General features: G+C 41.9%; 1 protein-coding gene across 1 annotated transcript in view; it reads left to right on the top strand.

Annotated features, from left to right (window-relative positions):
• Positions 1-22499, top strand: part of LOC116398237 (calmodulin-lysine N-methyltransferase) — a 36056-nt gene extending 13557 nt beyond the window's left edge. Inside the window, exons 3-8 of the mRNA XM_031874367.1 lie at positions 657-788; positions 4227-4293; positions 6177-6251; positions 13150-13213; positions 15112-15243; positions 22319-22499. Of these exons, the coding sequence (XP_031730227.1) occupies positions 657-788; positions 4227-4293; positions 6177-6251; positions 13150-13213; positions 15112-15243; positions 22319-22417 (569 nt within the window). The 3' untranslated portion in view covers positions 22418-22499. The remainder of the gene's footprint in view (positions 1-656; positions 789-4226; positions 4294-6176; positions 6252-13149; positions 13214-15111; positions 15244-22318) is intronic.
• The last annotated feature ends 803 nt before the right edge of the window (positions 22500-23302 follow it).

The following is a 23302-nucleotide window of genomic DNA, read 5'->3' as shown; positions in this document are numbered from 1 at the left end:
TAGCCACTTGCACTTACAGTCACCCATGGGCATATGCACACACACACTCCTTAACAAAAATTGACAGCCTGACACACTTTGTGATATAAAAAAGGCATCTGCAAAGAAAAGAGAATGTGAAATGATGAGGTTATACTAAAGCACACACCTCTCTATCTCTATCTCCCTCACACAGTGGAGCACAAAGCTTTCTATCCATTCCCCGTCTCGCTCCCTCTCCCTCTCTTTTTCTTCGCCTCTCACAGTCTGCACCACAAAGTTATATGAAGGGCATCAGGCAGGCCCGGCGAGCCGAGTGCAGAGTGACAGCGGCGAACGGAGTGATGGCTCGGCCCGATAAACACCCAGCGTCAAATGAAAAGGCTCTGCGCTTGCCATCATCCCCTGTCACAATGCAATTACTGAACAGAGTGATAGCAAGATAGCAGCCCCCACCGCTAGCCACAATGATAAAAGTATTGACTGATTTGATTGAATGATTAAAATAATGCAGACATAAAAATGGGGTGAAGATAGAGAGGGAAATGGCAGGGAGGAGAGGGAGCAATAGAGAGAGAGGGAGTGCGGCGGGCTGGGCTGCCAAGAGTGAAGCTTTGTAGATATGGTTATGTCATTATTGTGTGTGTGCATGCGTTCAGATGTTTGCTTCATCTAAGGGTGCTTTTGGTTTTGTTCTTTTGTTCTGTGTTGTGTCATTTCTCTTTCCTGTCTCTCTGTCTCTCAGGTTGCCATTTGTGCTGACGTGAGGGAAGTTCTGCTATCAGATGGGAACGAGAAGTCCATTCAGAGTATCCTTTCATCGTCTTCTCTCCATCTCTCTTTCTCTGCCTCATTCCTCCAGCTCACACTTATTTATTTGCATTCATATGGATTTATTTATGTGAGAACTTTTGTCTTTTTTTTTTGTTATTGGGGTTTCAGTTAGAAAATGTGTTGTTTGTCTGTGCATAAAAATCACATATGAATTTACATATCGAGACATGCGATTTTAGCACATTTATATTTGTTAATTTATACGATATAGATTATAAAAGTTAAAACGTCAATTTTGTGTGAACGTAAAGGACAACAATCTCACATCTAATATAACATGTGTAACAGGATTTAACATGTGATACATTGACTGAAACGCACGGGTGGTTCATTACATTTAATGTGTGAAATTCAAAAATCACAGATTCGGACACGTGGCGGATTTCACATGTGAAAACATTTCTTTTTGAGTCTGTAAAATCCACTACATCCTCCGGTTTAAACAAAAACTAAACATGCTGCCCTGCTGTGTAGTGTCCATGTAGTGTCTGTGTAGTGTCTGTATTGTGTCCGTGTAGTGTCTGTGTAGTGTCTGTATTGTGTCTGTATTGTGTCTGTGTAGTGTCCGTGTAGTGTCCGTATTGTGTCTGTATTGTGTCCGTATTGTGTCCGTATAGTGTCTGTGTAGTGTCTGTATTGTGTCCGTGTTGTGTCCGTGTAGTGTCTGTATTGTGTTTCAGCCTTGAAATCAGAGATTGGGTTGGAGTGAAGGAAAAATAGCCATCCACCTCTTTTTTCTTTAGGCAGAAGCAGCAGATGGGGCACCCACAGTGACAAATACCAGCACTAGCGCTCAATATGGCATCTACCAATCCTAGCTGCCCACAATGCCATGTTAAGAGCACAGTAATTGCCATCCTGTCAGATTTTGTTTGAGACTTCATCTAATGCTAAGGCTAGGGTTAGGGCTTGATGAGTGTTTTAAAATCAGGAACAATCAAGGTTTGTTTGAAATGTTTTGTGTGGTTAAGGTTTAGGCCTATAATTAAGTTTTTAGGACAAATCTTTAGGTGAGATTTTTTTTTTGTTGCCAACATTTGTTCTTTGAATGGGTTATTGATCAACTCTGGCAGCTTGCAAACCATCTTGCTCTTCTTTTCTACCCATTTCACACCTCTCCCTGTCTGATCCCCTTTTTAGCCTCTTGTTTTTCCTCTCTTTTCATCCCATCTTCTTTCATCATTCTTGTCCTTTTTCTCCCATCCGCCCAGATCTTGCTTAATTCACTCGATAACTTAACGGACAAGAGAAGAAAAAAATCATCATAAACTAGCTACAGAGGTTTCATAGAAACAGGAAATATAAATTTCTTCCAGTGACCGACATGGCACTTCCATATTTAGCTGTGCTGACAATATCTCTGTCTCATCTGGCTACAATGCTCCTTTACTGATCGCAATAAGACCCAAACAATAACATTATGGAGCCTGTAAAACACACACACTCACACACACTTGGCCACACAAACAATACACCATTGACCGACTGCTTTGTTTCACAGAACAAATGCATAGAGAGAATTGTAAGTGAAATCATAGCGAGTATAGATCGGACACACACAGAAAGAGAGAGAGGGAGGGTTGAGAAAGACAACAATAATTTATTCTGGGCTTGGCCAAATTGTCCCATACTGCAGACACTCTTTGGCATTTCCTCCCTCTGAGGAAGCTGTTGGTCTTAGCCTTGTGCTAATGGCCACTGTTTGTCTCCCATGCCCTGATTGTGTTACCAGTGTTACAATAGAAAGAGATAGTGGGTTGTGATATGGCTCAGTTTTACACAGTGACATAGATGAGAAGATAAACGGGAGGGGAAGTTGTGAATAGATGACATTTTGATATATGCAGTGAATAGATTTTCCCCTTCCTTAGAAGTTGTTGACCTCATTTCTATTGCAGAAACACACACACACACACACACACACACACACACACACACACACACACACGCACACACAGACACACCATAGAGAGGAGACACTCTGCTGACCTTCAATACTTGTGTTGAAAATCAATTGAAATGTTCCATTAAGAATGATTGATGCATGTCTACTTCAAGTGATGGGAGCAAATATTCCTCCACTTTAATGTTCAATAGTACTCAAATCACTCTCTTTCACTTTTTCCTCTTTATTTCTTCTTGTGTGTGCGTGCATGCGCTGACCTCTCCCCCAGTGGTGTGCTGGTGATGAGATTACTGTAAGCTGCCCTGCTCTTCGCCCTGTCATCCCTATGCATAATACACTGATGCACAGGTGTCCAGCGTGGGTGTGTGTGTGTATGTGTGTGTGTTGTGTGCTTATGCTTGTGTAAGTGCGCCTGTGTATAAATTTGCGCTAACCTACATATTATAGTGTGTCTGGGAGGCCTCTTTGGTTTTGGATCAGCTCTCCAGCTATCAATCCATCTATCAATTTATCACGCATTCCTGCTCTCTCACTCTCTGTCTCTGTCGATTGGATTTGTCTCAGCTCTTTGCAGGCTTTAAAGACAAGGAAATCCTAATTGAATTGCTTTGCAACTCCACAAGCCAGTGTATTACCAGACAACTTGACATCAATCGCCCTGCCTTTGTGTGCGAGAGGGACAGTGTAAATGTGTGTGTCTGTGGTTAAAAGCTTTCCCATTGATCCAGCGAGAGGCTGCTGTGATCTCCTTCTGCAGGCTGGCTCTCTATCCCAGAAGATCATCTCTGCTCACTCATGCTGTCTATATGTGGTTGTCTACCATATGTGTTTTTAACTAAAAAGAGTCTTGATTTCCCTTTTGCGCTGTATGAAAACTAGAGCACATGGCATCTGTGGTTCTTCTGCTCAATCGAGAGTTACGCCACTTACTTACCACACAATTTGCCAGCTAGCAGTGGTGTACTGGCCATCTGGCAACCTGGATACATCATGGCAGGTGGACCGTCAAAAAATCCATACATTTTTTTACCAGCTGTCCGGCCCTGTCTGCCTCCTTACCGGCCCTCTCTGTTTGCCTGTCATTCGAGGGGAAGGATGAGTGCATGCTTCATGCGTGTTCCAGTTAAACTTGTGGTTGTGTTGCGGGCTCTGCCGTAGCCCACTCTGTCGCTACTCTTGTGGCAGTTAAAAAGGTGGACAACGCAACAGTGAGATGGACAACGTGTTTCCAACATGTAAATGTACACATGTACTCAACCCTCACCCACGATTAGGCATGGTTTCAGAGATGCTTTTATTTTTGAATTAAGTCCACTTGAGGCCCATTTGCAAGGATTCAGTCATTTCTAACGATGATTTTTATCTCCTGTAAACATCTTTGGCCATTTGTACTGTATGCAAATAGAGATAACATTTATTTCACATTGTACAAGATCTCCAAGCATCACGATACAGTTGAGGATGTAATGTGTGTGTCTTTGATGAATCCTTGACCGTGGTGCGTCAGATGTTCGAGGGCTGGCCGAAAGAAACAGGCAAGCTGGAAAGTTTGGGTCAACACAGGTATCTGCCAGGTGAGACTATTTTCTTGGCTCTTTGTCTTTCTTAAAATGTTTTAGTTTTCAATGTTGGATCATCAACCTAACATATCATGTCCACTACAGTATTTGACCTAACTAGTGGCTGACATTTTCACATCAAATAACTGTAAGTGATGTTTTGAACCAACACATCTTTTATACCATTGTATTATACGAATCTCTTGTATGAAAACAATACAATTAGATTATTATCTGTCTTTAATTTTGAACAGCAAAAGATCAAGCTTATCCTGTAATATCCATTCTTCATATAGGATGTGTCTGTGTGCGAGTATGTGTGTGTGTGTGTGTGTTTGTGTACATATATGTGCATCCGAGCAAAATGATTCCCTCTGATAGAGATCGAGAGACCATTAAGAGGGCTTTCCACTACCTGCACCCACACACGCATAATGTTCAAGGACGGGCTAAAACGTATCTAATTGTTGTTGCGGCCTCAAAAAAGGTATTTCATCATTGACTGACTCTTTTGCTCCCCTACCTCTTCCCTCGTTCTCTCTCTCTTCGTTTCTCCCCCCTGCGCGTATTTACATGAGTGGACAATGGAGTGAAAAAGTAAAGGTATAATTAGGCTACATTACTTTGATTGTTTTCTTTTCAGATTATGCCTGCTGTCATTGCTGCACCGCAAGAGAGGGCAAAGGGCACGATGCGATTGGACTAGGGGAGGGAGAGGGAGGGGCATGTCGCATGATGGTGTAAGCACATGCATGCGTATGTGTGTGCGCGTATAGGGACCACCTGCCGTGAATTGAGATTGTGTTTCTAGCGGGGCCTAATGTTTTGTTTACTGGGTGTTAATAATGCCTAATTAATAATCCCCCACTCTGCCTAACAGTCTGAGAGAGAAGGAAAATGGTGTGGAAAAGAGATGGACGCTGGCAATGGTACGCAGCGTTAGCGCCACCCTTACAGTATCTGGAACAATCAAGCTGCTGGTAATCTACTACAAAAAGTAAACTTCAATGCTGTTTAGCACTGAACAGAAATGACCAAGTAACTGAGAAGGAAATTAATGAAATACAAACAACCATCTGGCCATTGAGACTGGTGGACACAAACAAACCTGGCAACCCAGAGAAAACAGACTGTCCGTTCTGCCATCATCACGCGTAGAAACAGAGCGCCACTTCCTGCACAAAAAGGCTAGAATTTGACTCCCTCCCCACCAAAACAACAAACTACAATGTGATATTTTACTGCGCAAAAAACTGACGTTGCCATCGAAGTAACCAAACATGTCAGAGCTTGATGGAAAAGAAAGCATGCGCTCCTTCAAAACAAAAAGTTCTTTATTGGTTCTTACTATTCCCATTTCACGATAGCACATCTTATATATTAATATACATATTTTTTTCTTCATCATTTTGTGTTTTTTAGTGTATATAGGGTTGTATATGTTGTTTAGTAATGTGCAAAGCATTTGTTGTCTTTTTGTATTCTTAATCATTATATTTATATCGTAAATCTGCTTCGCCAATGAGATTAGAAAAAGGAGGCGAGAGGACAGGACAGTGGGGATGTTGAATAGCAACATATATATTCTTCTCTGTGTGTCTGTGTGTGTGTGTGTGTGTGTGTGTGTGTGTGTTCACATGGTATAAATGTCAAGTGTCATGTCAGAAGCTCCTTCTCTTTACCTCACAGATGACATGTCGTCCCTCCCTGACACTTTCTCCAAGTCTCTACTGAAGCAGAAGAACAGTGGGTGTAAGGGAACTCAAAGTGTTGAAAAGAGGGAGAAGAGGCGGTCAAAGACAAACTGCTGTTTGCTCGACGTGCAGTTTCATGAAAACTGGCTTTCTTCAGTCTGCAAACACTAAACTTTGGTTTCTGTTTTATGTGTGTGCTTACAGGGTGGTGAGGTGGGACTCGGAGTCAGACATTTCGGCACTAGAGGGTCACTTTGACATTGTCATGTGTGCAGACTGGTAGGTTCACACACACACACACACACACTTACACAGATTTATCTCAGTGTGCATTAATGGCATTAATTTTCACTTTTGTGTGACAGTTCTTGCATGGCCCCCCACCAGCGCCTGGACCTTCCCCTGCCGTGTCCTCACACACACACACTCATACATACATGCTCAGATGCCCGTCTGCCTCCATTTTACACCAAATTACCTCGTTTTCATGCTTGGTGTCCCAGCAAATGGATGACTTAGGCAAATTGCAAATAATTGCGCCTTGACAAGGAAGGAGACACAGTAAGATAAAGAAAGAGTTGAGGGCGGATGGAGGGAGGAGTAGAAATGGAGATGGAAATGGAGAGATAGAGCAACATAAACATAACAATTAGCCTATCGTTCATTGAAATGTAGATCTTGTGGCCAATTGAGAATAACATCTTTTTATCACTCAATTGTGCTGTGTGAGGTAAACTGCATCATGGTTGTAGTGTACCCTGCACAGTGACATCCTTGGAAAAAACATGAAGAATAGAACGAATGATGATGTGAAAGCAATTGAGAGTTTGCATGGCTCTGTGATTCCCTACTTTTCTTTGTGGCAAATCAATCAAAGCTTTGTTCAAAGCGGATTGTGATACCTTGACTTGTTTACACACACAGAGACACACACACATGCACACTGATCGGCAATGGTAAATGAAAGGGTAAGTACACCCTGCTCATTGCATTTACTGCATCCTGGGTCGGTACACACCTGCAGTATCTAATAGAGAGAGAAAAAAGACGAATCAAACATGCTCTCTTATGTACTCTTTATCATGGAGACACGAGCATATCAACATTTGAAAAAAATATATTGACAGGAATGTAGGATTTCTACATTCCTGGATATAGGATTTAAAAAAATGTAAATTATTAGCATTTAAAGAAAAACTGAAGTTGTGCCAACCAACCAGGCTAGTCCCGTGCTCCAATACAAGTGAGTTATGATAGCTAAAATCTTTAGCTGTGATTCAGTGCATCTCGGGGTCCTGCTGGGGGTACTTCAATGCTCGTGTGGGCAGTGATGTAGAAACTTTTAGGAGGGTGACACATGCAGCAGACCTTAAAATCAGCAGACAAATAGGTAGGCCAGAGGGTGTGCAGGCATGGGAGGAGATCACGCAGATCATAAAGAGGGACTATGTGTGAGCGTTTTAGCAGAAGAGGAGAACTGCTGACCTTTCCTGATATTGTCGGACACTGAAAGCAACACTTTGAGGAACCTTACCCTACCTGGTGGAGCTCACTGAGGCAGTTCAAAAAGTGGTGAGGTACCAGGGATAGATGAGCTGCTTATAGCATTTACATCCGTTTACCACCATGCCTGCACACTGACATACACATATGCACACACACACACACACACACACACACACACAATGAGTAGATGGACATGCTGTTGGTTGAAGTGAAAGTACTTCACTATTTTCCAGCTTCACAAACACTGAAGAAATGTAGCTTGTGTACAGTGTGTGTGTATCTATCTGTACAAGTGTGTGCATGTGTGCTAAGTGCAGCATTAGCAAACGCCGTTATCATTATTGTAATGTCACGGTCATTACAGGTAATAGTCAGGTACAGCACCCAGAGAGAGAAAGAGAGCCGGCAGCTAATAGAGGATACTTTACAGCGGACTAGTGTGTATGCACATGTGTGTGCGATAGACAGAAGCAGGCAGTGTGAGAACGGAGTAAATTGCATGTGAATTTTTGATATTGCAGGTTCTTCTCAGCAGATGCATGCTTTAGTCACGGGTCTGTCTGTGCAGTGGGTGTTCTGCAAGATGTTTTTTTCTCTGTGGTGCCATCCTTTCTGCGCGTGTATGTGAGTGAGTGACAGTGTGATAATTGCAGTGGCGATGGTTGAAGAGTGATGGCTGACCGATTACTGGGCGCATCGTGGCGATGATCACCTGCGAAAAGGTCAACAACGCAGCTTCCACTCCGATTAATTATAGCTCCCACCTGTAGCAGCGGAACTACCGCTGAGAAGCGAGGGGGGCAGAAGAGAAGAGGGGGGCAAGGAAAGGAGAAGAGTTTGGTGGAACATTGTGTATCAGAGGTCCATTACGTGCTAACTTCTTTGAATATCCTTGAAGAGTATTATTCAAAAGAAGAACTGTTAAGTCTTGAGTGGTACAGAAAGTCACCCACTTTCTGTAAATATTACATTTTACTGTTGAAATATATTTCTCATTCTTCCTGCTCTCTTGCTTTACCTTTGCAAGTAGAGATTAAAACACATGAACCTACAAAAGGAGTCGTGGAATACGCAGCAGAGCTGTGAAGGTTGCTTGAAAGAAGATTGTGAAAAGACGAGAGAATGAGAGGCTAAAAGAGAAATCAAACAAATTCAAAAACAGTAAAGTTTGTTGTTATTTCACTTTGAAGTTTGACCTTCTCTGTGCACAGTTTGACACCAGAGGGCTGTTGTCATATTCATCTGCTGAAGGAGACAAGCTTCCATCTTAGTTGTACACTTTTACGTAGATTTTGTGACATTACATCTACTTTAGAGCCAATCGTGATCCAGAATTCTTTAATTTGTGTTCTGGGAACTTGAAAGCTCCAGTGCACGTACCCTGAGAATGGACATTTAGGGGAATTCTTGTGTCCAGCAGTGAAACCTTTGAAACAAACAATATTGGCATATTCCTTGACTAGAATGTTAAATGAGAGTAGAAGGGGTTGAGTTTTAAGAGTTTTTAACTAGTAAATTGAGGAGTCAAAATGTAAGTGATTTACAGAGAGAAAGACAAACAGTAGTGTGTGTGTGTGTGTGTGTGTGTGTGTGTGTGTGTGAGAGAGATTCAGGCAGAGAGGGATTCCTGCAGTGGGCATGTGTGTGGCAGAGGATCCTTGGCTGGGATGTTGGCATGTCTGCTTTCTCCAAAAGCTGTCCATGTGTGGGCTCTGAGATAAAGCTCTGTTTATGTGTGTGTTAGTTTGTGCACGTGTGCATTTGATCTATTTTTTGCACTGTATCTGTGTCATTTGCATAAATCCACACGTGCACTTTTGATGGACACCTTTTGTTGTGGTTCCCTTAAGAGCTGACTGTCAGTTAACTGGATGGAAGATTACTGGTACTCTACATACAAACGCATCACTGCTGAAATCTCCATGTGATGACGTAGCACAATAGCTTATGTGGTGACGATGAGACAATAAATAAAGCGGGTACTGCTCGGGGCTTGCAGGTCATGTTCAAGAAACATTGTTTATGTTTAATTTACTGTACAAAAACATCCTCACCCTCTTTTGGGCTTTCGCCATTCATTACTTTCATCTGCATTATTGATCAGAATATGTCAATTCTGCAAGATCTTAAGTCAAGGCTAATGCTTCATTAGATTCTGTAAGTCAATATCACATTGCTGATACAAGTTAAGTCAATATTGTACTGTCAAACAAATTATTGCATTAAGTAATTAAAGTTATTGTAATTTTGGTTCATACATGATTTATTGCATTTCTTCTTTTTTCTGTTTTGCAAATCTGAACAAAAAACAAGAGGTGTCCAAAGTTATTCTTCGAGGCACACTAAGTCTCTTAGCCAAGAAAAGTGTAAGTCGCTTTCCAAGATTGACTTCCAGCTCCACACAAACATCCTTTTGTAGCTTAATAGGATGAAAGAGGGAAACCAGCGTTGTGCTGCATGATAGTTTTGGTATTAACTGAGTTTTTAAGAGGATATAGGTTAACACACCGCATTGTTTGTTTGTGTTGTTTTGTTTCTTTTTGTTTACACGGTCACAAGGTTTCTTCGCCTATCTTAAGTTATTCTTGTTTTCCCTCATGACATTACATGTAGTAAGAGTTTCCCGGATGGACTGGGATTAAATAATATAACATTAAAAAAATAAACTTCAACAAAATTCACAGAAAACTGAAATCATACTGAAAGGGCTATTACTTACAGACTAATAGCGGCAAGGTTGTCGTTTAAAATGTTGACATTTAGGAGGAAGTTTGATATAAAAATTCAGAGCTGATTTTGACAAAGTACCGTCTTGCATGTTTTAGTTTGGATCATTTTGGATATAAAAAAGACACCTAAGTCCTAAAATGAACTAATATATGATATAAGTATGCGAGTGTCGCAAAACCTCAAATAAATTGTTAGGTAATACATTTGAAAATCCTAGTAATGCATACAAATAAAAAAACTTGCATATTAACCCTTCATTTCCACTTGGAAAAAGATAATGCTGAATAGATGATGTCATGTGTTTCCATGGGCTCAGCCTTGCAGCCTTGACGACATCCTGCATGTTCACATACGTGTGTAAGCAGACTAATATAGCAGCAACGTACTCACACACACACACACACATGCCCGTTTTGTTACCTTTGACCTCCAGTCAATTTTGACTGGAGTTCGCAGGGCTGTTCTGGGTCGGGGGGTCAGCGTGAGACAATAGGTCTCTGACAGTCGGGGGGGCATCAGAGACGACTTTAAAGTGGTACTCCACTCAATTTGAGATTATTACACTGGCATTATTTAACTGTGACTCTCAGCCTACAGTGTAATAGACTAAGAGACATTCCTCTGAGTGGCAAAGTCCCACCAGAATATCACTTTTCATTACATTGTACTATGTGTTTAAAGTGAGAGAAGCAACTGGGGTCCGGAGGTGCATTCAGCTGTGTTATCACTGGAATTAGTCTGGCAATAAAAGATGTTTTGAGAAGTGTCAGTCACCGCAACCAAAAGAGGTCCTTGAGCATGCACCCGTATCTGGGCACCCAAAATACTATGCAGTTTGCTGCAGCACAATGCGAGATTATCCTTGGACAGACACAGAGTTTCACGCTCACTCACCCACTGACGCCATGGGCTTTCACATGATTCTCCAGGCAGAGATAATAATTAACGAACAGCGATATAAGATGGGCAGATACACTATATGATCAGTACTGCCAGCTTTATAGCAGTGGTGGTGTTCTTTCCCTTTAAATCTTAAATCATTGTTCAGATTCCGCTCTTCATTGTCTTGCCTTCTGGATGGGTGCATTTTACAAATTCTTAGGGTATTCGTACCATGTTGTTTGTATTCCATAACATTTATTTCCCCAGTTTTTGTGGAAATTACGAATTGTTGGCCCTGTAATAATAATCTTAAACTTTGTCTTTTTTTCTGAATGACTGGCAGTACATGAGTTACATTAATGAGTATTTGTTGTTATGATTACCTTATGCAACATACAGTATGTGGCTTGATTTGTCACAATGTTGTAGTGTCAGTAGCTGTAGAACTTTTCATCAGCAATGACTCTGGCTCTTTTTTTGTTTGCCCTTTTAATGACATGATGTCCTTCCCCTGCCCTCAGTGTGTGTGTGTGTGTGTGTGTGTGTGTGTGTGTGTGTGTGTGTGTGTGTGTGTGTGTGTGTATTTCAGCTGTTGGCTCCACCCAACGTAGCTCACTTCCTATTTTCCACTCGCCTTTCCCGTGAACTCATATCGGTGGCAAAATAAACCAAACACAAACCTCTCACCTTTCAAGTCAAATAAACTTTTGCACCTCTGTCTAACCTTAGAAGAATAACAAACTTCCCACAGACGGACACACATCCTGGTTTCGGTGAGAGCTTGTGATGGTAAATCCTTTCTTTTGTGTAGATGTAGGCAGAGATGCAGAGAGCGGGTTCTCTGACGTGCACCTCTCATTCCTCTCTGGGATCAGAGGATTTTTCACGAGGACAGGTCAGAGGCTGTGATTGGAAAGTTACGACCAGATTGTCACTCCGCTGGCCAGTTGGACGGATGTGCCGGATTATGTCAAATCCGCACTGTATTGTTCCATTTTAGTCAAATTACTCCACTCTCATCTGTGATAATAGGTACACACAAACACACACACAAACACACACCGCTCTACTTACTTGCATAATGGATTGAAATGTGTCTTTGTGGAAATAGAGACAGGTGTTACTTTGTTTAGAATGATTGGAGTTGATGTGGGCCTGTGTGTGTGTGTGTGTGTGTGTGTGTGTGTGTGTGTGTGTGTGTGTGTGTTGTATTATCTCCATCCCATCTAAAACTCCCCATTATGTAAAATCAACTTGTTTTCAAAAAGTTGATTATGTACGGATAAAGAAGTAAACACTTTTGTCACTTAATTAGTGTTACACTGTTTATATCAGGGTTTGAACAAGTTACAAGGAGCTGATTGTCATGACCTCCCCAACACATGAGTGACCATGTAAACATTTGTTTGTCAGTATATAACTCACATTTCTCTTTTGCCCACTGATATTCTCAGAAATGTTCGTAGGCCTAAAATTGGTCTTTGGTGCTAATCATTTTGTTTGTGAAGTTGCATATGTTGTGACAACATGCAAGCACAAATGCTCTAATTCCCATTTACACAGTCTTTCCCACAGACACGTGCATGTTACAGTACGCTTATGTTTAATGTACAATAGAGCCAGTTAATTATTCCTGATTTATTTTTCCTTTGTTTGTTGTTTTTGTACTTATATCTTCTTATTAACTTCAGAGTGCACACTCCAGGTATTAATTCCTCAAATTCAAGGTGCTTTTGCGCTACTTTGAAGTGCCCCATAATCGTGTGTATGTCTGCGCGCACACACACGTTTGTGTTTAGTGTTGCCGATGGTATCTGTGCACGTTGGATTTTCTGATGTTCTGCATTCCTCTCAATGCCTCGACACAGTCTGAGGTGAATACACATGGAAACTCAAACGTAAACAAAAAGGAAGAGCATCTTACTCATGCAAATTGTTTTCCCCCTTCTTCCTGTTGGTGGATTTATTTGTGAACAAAAGAAAATAAATAGCCTGCTGCTTTAGCTGGAGCTGCTATCATAGAAATGCATTCTAACCTGCCTCTCCCTCTCCCTCCCAGTTTGTTTCTCGACCAGTACAGAGCCAGCCTGGTTGATGCTATAAGGAGATTACTGCGACCCAACGTAAGTGTGTGTGTATATGTGTGTTTGCCTCTGTGTGGCTAATATCTGCTTATCACCTTCCTCTAAGCCACCACCCCACTCCTCTTAATCATAATTAGGCCTTGCCCAAAACCCTGTACACATTAATAGTCTGACAGGATTAATATCATGTAATGCTTCAATGCTTAATATGAGCAACTTGAATGCATCGCTCTGATCTCCGTCTCTCTCGCTCCGGCTTTCCCTTAATCATAAATCTGAGGCAACTTCTCCCTTTTGGCCTCACGATAAGACCCCACGCTGTGACAGCCAAAGCAAATGGGGGAAAAGAAAGCAAAAGGCTGGAAGAGATCGGGTTGAGGTTTCTATTCATCTGAGGGAGGAGGGGTGCGTTTTAAGTACAGAGGCCAGAATATCTGTTTATGAAAAAGAGGTGAATACAGGACTGGAGGGAAGGAGATATGAAGAAGAAGAAGGAGGAGGAGGAGAGGACACAGGAAGGGGTGAGGGAGGGGAGAGACTGATGGGAAAGATGGGAGGAAAGGAGGAGGGAGAGGAATGGGAAAGGTGAGAATATGGACAGTGAGGAGAGATGAGGCTGAGAGAAATGGAGGAGGATACATGTCTCTTCATTTAGAATCTCAACATTGATTCTCTTGTTGTTTGTTAACATGCTGGTTATAATGTGGTTTGCAGAACAGCACCAAGTCATTGAAGTGTCAGTTCACCCAAATTACAAACTACAATCAAAATTGAACAGCAACCAGTTATTTCCTAAACACTGTCTCGAATCAATTCACAGACCTGTTTTCATTAGAACCTCTTTCTGCAGAAAACTCAGCGACAGATGATAAAACCCGGGCACATAAAAGTGAAACTGTCCACTTGGTTTTAGTGTTTAGAAAAAAAAGGTTAACTGACTTTAAAAGCCAGTATTTATTACATTTTCTACAAGCAGCAGAGGGAACTCGAAAGACAAAAGGATTATATGATTAATATTACGTTCAGGTTGTTGCCAGCAGTGACACGCGTTTCCTCAGCTGACATTTCACACAGTGACACCCGCAGTAAAACCTACAACGCGAATATGTGTCTCGGTTGCAGTTGAATGCAGGAGCCGCTGTTTGGAGTGACAGACGTGACATCTGGCCATTGTTGTACATCTGTGTTAAGTCTCTCTTCATGTCTCTCTCTCTTTAATCCAGTGGAGATAATTTAGGGGCTAATATGATTTGAGTGTCGGCCATCAGACTGCCGCTGCCACAACCAGCTTTGCCAAATATTTAATAATTTGCTAAGCTGATTAAGCAATTAACAAAGCAATTAATTCTTCTATCTAATGGCACTAATTTGTTGTTTCTGACAAAGGTGGTCGATCCGGTGGGCTGGATCCCCTTAATCAGCTGATTAGCGCTAGGAGGAGTTGTTTGTTTGCTTTTGCTATGTGTTTGGGGGGGGGGGTTATACAGATGAAAAATCATCGTGATCCTGCTTGCTGTACGCGTGTGTTTGCATGACCATGCCTCTTTGGTTCATTTATTAAAAACAATAATAACATGAGCAACATGAAAAACAACTGAAAGCTGAAGGATTTCAAAGAAACTTTGAACCTGTTGGTAATCCTCTTAGTGTTTGCGGGACGTCTGTGATGAATGTGCACATATACTGTCCCTCTGTCGTTCTCACGCACACACAGACACAAACACTTGTACACGTCGCATGAGAAGACAAGTCAGACGACACATGTGTGTTCACAGGTTGGTTGGGTTAGTAGAGCTTTGTTTTTTTTTTGGTTTATCATCTAATATTTACCCAGTAAAAAACAAAGGAAAGAGAGGCATACAGGCAACTAACTGTGTGTGTTTGTAAAGCTAAACAACACTCTAAAAGTACTCAGCCTCCTCTCATTTCCTATCCAGGGCATGGCGTTGGTGTTTGCTCCACTGCGAGGTGAAACTCTGAGACTGTTTTGTCAACTGGCCCAGCAGGCCGGACTCTGTGCCTCTCAACACCAGCAGTATGATGCTCAGGTCTGGGATGTTCACTTAAAGGTAAGAAGCTAGCACAAGAACAGAAAGACACTCGGACAGTCAGCTTGACTCCAAAGCACTCTGCATCCCGTACAAAAAAAAGCTGTTTTGTTTAAAGAGACATAATCAAAACTGATGCTATCAAAGTCTGCAGGCAAGGTGCTCATAGAATGAGTCATATAAATATTTGTGACTATAACCACAGTATGATAAAACAACAGCAGCGTGCATGATCTGTGCAACTGTTTTGCTGTATTGACCATCAGCCAAACAACAGTTTCTGTGAGAACTTCAGCCTGGCACCAGAGTATCTTCTTGCCTCATGTTTTAACAAAAGGCAGCAGTTGTAAGAAAATGTTTGGTGTAAATTGAAGGATGGTTTCCAAGTCCGCAAAATAATTCCAGGGAACAAGGAACAACATGGAATTCACAGTCCTCATTCTGTGCTGAAATGTAATTATTCATGGTGGTTAATTTGACACAGATGAACCCTCTTATTGGCTTCTGCTTTACATAACTCACCTGTGTCAATCATTAACCCTTAAAGTTAGGCATAATTGAAGGTGTGGCCGCTTAGGGTGACAGGTAGGTGCCGTCATAGGTGTAGAGACACTTTGTGAGACACACCGGAGCTAAAACAAGCGGCCTTAACTTGGCACAGAGAGGAAGACGGAGAGGGAAAGGCAAGGAGAGAGAAGGACAGTGACAAAGAGAAGTGACAGAAAGCACACAAGTAGGCAGTGTTTAAAGAAGTGGAGTCCAGCTGTTAACTCCATTACATACACAGCTACAGAAGAACAGGACAGCAAGGAGTGGACTAAATTGGTGCACACACGCTCACCTACACTGGTGGGACAATTGGACAGACTGACCATTAAAGTGGCTTGAGCCTCAGCATCGAAGAATCTCACTCCTCTCCTTCTCTCTCTTGACTATTAGCCCTCCACTAGATTTAACATCACAATCCCTCACACATTTTATATATAAGGGACTCTGGAACCTTTCAAACATGTTTCGGGTGAGCACACATTTACAGGTTTAAAGCTGAGGTCAAGTCACAATCGACACCACCCTGCATGACATTTTGCATTGTCTGTCACCAGTTTGTGCAAATCCTGTCTCTTAAAAAGTTAAGATGTTAATATACAACTAATTTAAATTAGCAAACACATTTAGTTGGAAACATAATGCCAACCAGGTTACATTTGTTTTAACATAACAACGAAACTGTTTATTGTAAATATACTACAGCGTATGCCAATTGTTTTCTCTGCAATATCCCCTCATAGAAAATAAACAAATAACATTTTGTTGGTTATTTTTAGGCCAGCATTCAGTTTAGGTCGGGGAAAGAAAGTGGTTTTAGTTAAATATTTAAAAAAAAATCAACCATGACTTGAAACACGAGATTCAATTACGCATTCAGTAATTAACCAAAGCCACCATCGTTCCCTACATCTAAATCAGTCTTTTAGTAGCAAAAACCTAAGACCAGGTGGGACGCAGGACATTTCCAGGAATTTTTGCCAGTAAATGTAATAAATTAAGTATTATATGAATATGTTTTGTTGCTGATTTGTATTTTTTTATTTAAAAATAACCCTGATTAATTGAGGACAAGTTAAAAGTTAAAATTTTCTGTTTCGTTTAGAGAGACTCTCTCTAAACAGAAAAACACAAATGATTTTGAGCAAACATAAATGGATGAACACTTGTAAAGTACATTCAATTTAAGAGAAATGGCTTCAGATGTTATTTGTTATAGTTGGTGGTTTTGGCCTCAGGTGAAGTGGGAACAGCAACATATGTTGTATCAGTAAAAGCACACAAGATTCTTGGAAATAAATAAAAACTGACTTTGAAAGGAGGAAGAAAAGGAGAAGAGAGAGAAAAAATAAGGTAAGAGGGACGGAAAGAAAGAAGTGGCTCCGGTAGGATTAAAGTGGATGCTGCCATTGCCGTAAATTTAAAAGAAACACAACTTTCTTTGAAAAAGCTGCGGAGAGAATTGATTGAGCCTCAAGGCCACAGAATACAGCCATCGAATAATTCTAATGATTCAGCACCTCAACCGCTTGGGAAAATTGCCACTCAGACCTGTTTTAGTGATGAGAGTTAACAACACAATGTGAACAGTAAAATTCAGACTAAAATTGTTGTGGGATATAAAAATCAAACAAAACTATGAAAATGATGCTGGTCTTTCTTTCTATTCTTTGACATGCAAGGGGAATGTCACACCATTAGACTCGCACGTGAAATGCACACTTCCATCTGCTTGATGCAAACAGTACACACACACACATACACACACACACACACACACACACAGTGGGGTCAGGTGCTGCGTGTGGATATGAGGACAAGTTGAAGTGCCCCCCTCACATCTGAAGGTGATTAAGTCTCCTCTGCTTATCTTCTGATGAACACTCTGAACAAGCCCTATGTGGCTTTCTGTGTGTGTGCTTGTATGTGCCTGACTGACCATTCCACACACACACACACACACACACACACACACACACAGCCACAGCCACACAGCTAAGAAACAAGCTATATCACAATCCCACACAGACCAGACATCACTCAGACAGCATATTGGCTAGACATTACACACAAACACACACCGCATGATGATATCACAGTGAAACATACACTACCAATGTGTGCGCGCGCACACACACACACACACACACATACAGCCGAATTAGCAGCTGCTACTCATTTGCACTACAGATTAGCTTTCTTCAGCTATATTTACTTTCAGTTGGTGGACCAGAACACAAGACAAATGCATATCAGAACCGGCAGTGGAACACACACTATGGATTTTCTTTCACTGTGGCTTAAAAAAATCAAAGACGTCTCCACCAAGAGCAGGTGTAGTCATTTTGAGGAGAAAGATGGAACTGAAAAGTCTACATGTTACTTTTTTAATACTGACAATTTTATCTGTGAAAATATATCGAATTCATAAGAAAACACTGGCTTAATATTACACTAAATTAACTTTTAGTCATTGTCACTGCGTTTAATTCGATAGTGTTGGAATAAAAGTTATACATTATGTAGTAAAGTTTTCCATTGATGTGCTCATTTGATCAGTCTAATTTGTTATGTTTATGAGAAAATTATCAAAAATGAGATGAACGTGCACATCTTTTATTTTTAAGTCCAATTGTAGTTAAAAATTGAACAGATCGGTAGGCCACCGCGCAGTGTAATTCAAATATTTGTGTAGCTGATATGGTTGAAATTATTATCAAGATATCAATACCGACAGTTTTCTGTGGTCAGTTTATCATTATATGGCAAATGTATACACAAAATAATGTAAAGTAATCAAATTAATGTTTAAGAATTCAACTGTGTTCTACTGTTAGAGTACATGTTGTGCTTTAACAAGGTGATAATTAAGCAAGCTTCACTCCAATCAAAATCCAAACGAATCTAAATATTCACACCGTCGCGCAACAATCTCCTGTAACTGGTTGAGTTTCTAAATGAGTCCGAGTTTACTTCCTTTCATGCTTCCACTGCTACTCACAAGCTCCTCCATCTGGCACAGACGCCGTTAAACAAACGTGGCTGCAGTAGCTGTGCATATCCCTGCATTCCTCGTTCCTGTGCTAGATTTGACACAAGTCAGATTTGATTTTGTTTGGAATATGCTGCCTATCTTAATGTTTGCTTTGTACGGGTTTGTGTGAGCTGGGAGTGTTTTTAGCATTTCTTTTTACAAACCATCTCCAGACCCCCAGCTCGCTACTCTCCAAACATACACACACTTTCACCCTCTGACACAAACACACTCGAGGGACTACAAACAGCAGGCAGGCAGGCCCGATGTGCAGCGGTAGTGTGTGTGTGTGTGTGTGTGTGTGTGTGTGTAAGGCGTGTGCTGGGACGGGCAGACAGGGCTAGCGCGTTATCCTCTTATCCCCACTGTTGTGGAATAGAGAGGCAAGCAGCTGGAGGGACTGCAAGCAGCCTGATAATGCCAGCGCTATTTTCTAACCCGCCATCTTAATCTTGTTACTCAAATGGTTGTGAAGAGAGAGTCATGAATTTTAATTTCTCTCAAACACACACACACACATTAGAGTGTGTGTGCACATGTGTACATCCCCCGTCTCTCTCGCATGCATAAATAGTATCCCCACTGTGTCCGTGCACTCACACTCATTTCCCTGCCTCTTTCGTTCTGTTTCCCTCTTTCATTCTTTTCCTCTCTTCCCCCTCAGCTGCATGGCCACCCCCTTCCTCCCTCCCCCCTATATCTTCCTTCACCCTTCTCCACTCTCCCTCCCTCTGCTCCCCTCTATCTTCCCATTTCCTACATCACGACCCACTTCTCTATTTATTCAAGCCTGTCCTTCTATCCCTTCTTCTACTCGTCTCTCCATCCACCCAATCCCTCATTCTCTGTTTCCTATAATCCTGCCGAGAGAGACCCCAGACATCCGGTTCATCCATCCCTCCCTTGTCTCAAAGCCCCCCTCCTCTCTCTGTTTCCACCTTGTTCACTTTCTCTCCGGTCTATACAAGCAGGGCAAGAATAAACGGAAAAAACGAAGTGGGCAGAGAAATAGAGAGCACGAGAGAGGGAGACAGAAGCTGGGGCGAAAGTGGCAATACAATAAATGACTTGCACCTTGGAAAGGGAAAAAAAAAAAAAAGAAGAGAAAAGATTGTTGGGTTGGTGGGGTGGGGGGTCGCGTTGAGAGCCGATTTAGCCAGCCACCCATGAAGCTGATTAGGCAGCCTGCGATCAGGAGGAACAGCTTTGCTTGTTAAACTTTTCACCTCTGCAAGCTCTTAGCCCTCACCGTGTTAAGGCCCCCTCCCTCCCGCTCTAACCCTCCATCTATCGCTTCCTTGCTCCTTCCGCCTGGTAGAATTTGAATGTGAATGCTGGCTGTGGTCCCCATAGCGGGCTTAGCACAGGGGGGCAGGCAGCTGCCCCTCCACGCCCAACCACCCCTGGGCCGTCTGCTCTCCCTCTCCCTGCCTCCCTCGATCTCTCTTTCTCTCTCTGGGGGTCAGAGGTTCAACCACCGGCCGGTGCCTGGAGGGATGGCCGTAGGAAGATAACGCACATGAAGGGTACTGGGGGGGGGGGGCAGGGACCGAGGGAGAGAGGGGTAAGGCAGAGCAGTTTGGTCATATTCAGCAGAAAAGGGGAGCAATTTGAAAAAGGCGGAATGGGAAGAGACGGTGTAGAGGTGAAGATCTCTCACTGTGAGGACAGGGTGGGGAAAAGAGTGATGAGACATGTGAGTGAGGTAGTAACTTAAATCACACAAGCCTAGTGTTGTGACATTGTGGATTATTTTCATAAGAAGTGTTCAGGACCACCACTTTCTCTAATGTTACACCTTTATACTTCCATCATATACAGGTGTATGTGTATGGATAATAGATACATAATTAAGTAATGTTAACAAGTGATCCACCTGGAATGTGTTGCGGGCAAAAGTTGAGCGAGCCTTAACTTTTTTTGTGGGATGAGGAAATTGTTTTCAGTTTTGTGTGTTACTGTTATTTATCTATTTCTTTTTGTATTCATTATTTCAATACAATTTATCATTTAAATGTTTTAGATACCCTTTAAATCACTTCGGTCAACACCTGTTCTTTTCAAATGTGCTCTGTAAATGAGACTTGACTTAACTTTTTTGATGCCGTTGTCTGCGTTGGCGCCCCTGCTGTGTGAATGCAGTAGTCTCATTGAAATGAATAGGGGATTGCGTTTAGTCATGCAGTGCTAATGTCAGCCTGAACGCTTCCTAACAACCACCCAAAGTCCATAGCCCTGCTCCCCTCTTGAACTTCTCCATCACTACATGCTACCTGCACAGACACACACTACACTGCAGATCACAGGCATTTATAACTGTTTGTAGCTGTCTTTTAAACGTATTATGTGTGTCTTAATAAAGCTGAATAAAGCGAGAGACCTCCAGGGATTTGAGTTTCACTGAGGTCTATCTGAGCTAAAACAAACTATACAGTCTCTTTCATTGAGGAGTAGAAGTGCAGAAGAGTATTAGCGGATCTGCATATTTTGATGAAGAAATGCAATAAAACAAGAGCCCCTGCAACTTGATTTTCATATTTTTTTGGGGAAAAGAGCACAAAGTCAGTATTTGAGTTAATGTAAGTAGGTTTGAGTTGGTTGGACTGTCACTTGCATATTACTTACATGCTGCTGACGGGAATGAATTCGGGGTCAGTTTGAGTTTCTGTTTCCATTTCACACAGTTCTGCCCTATCCTGGTCTCACCACACGCGTACACACAGACAATCACACACTCTCACATGAGCAGACCCACTAAACTCACTTTCATAAGTCTCTGATCATTTGGCCAGACGCTGGGCGAGCTAATTAGCAGGTTCATGCCCACACTGCAAAGTCTGCTTAAAAGGGCACACGGGGATCCCACAAAGCTCTGTGTGTGTGTGTGTGTGTGTGTGTGTGTGTGTGTGTGTGTGTGTGTGTGTGTGTGTGTGTGTGTGTGTGTGTGTGTGCAGGAGTTTGCACACTTGAGCTGGAACAATTAGTTAATTAATGCAGTGGTAATATTTCATTTCAATGGTTAGAGTCATTTATTTTCTGTCATTAGTTTCCGCTTATGTTTTTTTTTCAGCTGATGTGCGGCACATCCTTTTCAATATTGTCCGCTTCTGAGCTTGTTATTTCTAATGATCTTGACCTGACCTGTCAGGTTGCAAGTATGATTTTCTTGACAGGGTTTTCAAATGAAATATTCACAGAAGAGAACAAGAAAATTAGATTATAATAAAAGTAATACATTTGTAGCTTTGGGGGCATTTTTGCCTTAATTTCCATAGCATGACAGCGTAAAGATGGCAGGCGTTGAGGGGTTACAGTGTAACACGCAACTAAGGACTCAAACCGCCGATGTTGTGATACATGGTCAGCGTCTTCAATCCACAGGCAACCAGGACACCCTGAAACATTAAGTATTAATGAAATTAGAGAAAAATATTTTATCAAACCGAAATTTTGGATACATATTTTCTGTAGATTTTATCGGCCTAGTTAATGCTTTTCATGTTGTGTGTTTCTCAGATGCTGACAGAGGGAAAAGACGCCTACGATGAGAACATCCACTATCCTCTCCTCATCACCTTGACCAAAGGACCTCAACCTGTCAGCCACACTCAGTAAACCCAAACAAGCTCTGCACATTACCACTCCATATATTTTTTGATATTTGAGCTGGAACGATGCTACAGAGTCATGTCACCAATGTGAACCACAAGAGATCAGAGTAAGGAGGAAGAAACTGAAAGAGCAGTACCAGTTAACAGGGATTCGTTGGTCCCAATATCAAGTGTTAAGTCACAGGGAGCAACACAAATTGTGGTCACATTTGAGGCATTTTTCACATAGGTACAGTGGCCACTGGGAGGATCTATTATCAGATGATGCATGGCGTTGAAAAATATTTGAGCGTGCATGTTTTGCAGTTTGAAGTGTTGAAGAAAAAAAGCTCATGTCCAAAGCAGTGGGGATATGTTGACTGTGGCTAAGGGGGAAGAAAAAGGAGCGGCGGATACATTCCAGCCTAGTTAGTTTTAACCATCTGCCATTTGCCAAATAACTACTGTCCGTCTCCACAACAGTCAATCAGTCAGTCAGCCCTTAAATCAGTTTGCCTCATCCCTGCATTTAATCAGCCATCCAGGAAAGTACCAATCCAACAACCACATTGCCAAACAGTCATATGGCCGGCCAGTCAAGTAACCTGTCTATTCAATTATCTATTATGGTAATTAATTAGCCAGTAATCCAGTCACCATTCCAGCCAACAAGCCAGTCAGTTGTTTAGTCAGTTACATGGACATTTCTCTATCTTGCCCTCTTTAACCTGTCAGTATTAACCTGTGCTACTGTGTTTCTGGCCCCAGCATGGAGGCCAGCTCTAATTCATTAACCATCACAGACTGTGGAGCAGCTCACGGTTTCCTTTGTGTTTCCTTTATTCCTCTTTGTTTCCTTCTACCCCCGCTTTAATTTTCATCTAATACAACTCATTCATCCCAGTCATAG

The sequence above is a fragment of the Anarrhichthys ocellatus genome, unplaced genomic scaffold (assembly GCF_004355925.1).
Source record: "Anarrhichthys ocellatus isolate YVR2014 unplaced genomic scaffold, GSC_Weel_1.0 scaffold3, whole genome shotgun sequence".
Classification (NCBI taxonomy): domain Eukaryota; kingdom Metazoa; phylum Chordata; class Actinopteri; order Perciformes; family Anarhichadidae; genus Anarrhichthys; species Anarrhichthys ocellatus.
Note: the sequence above shows the minus strand (reverse complement) of the source record. Positions and strands in the feature narration are given on the sequence as shown.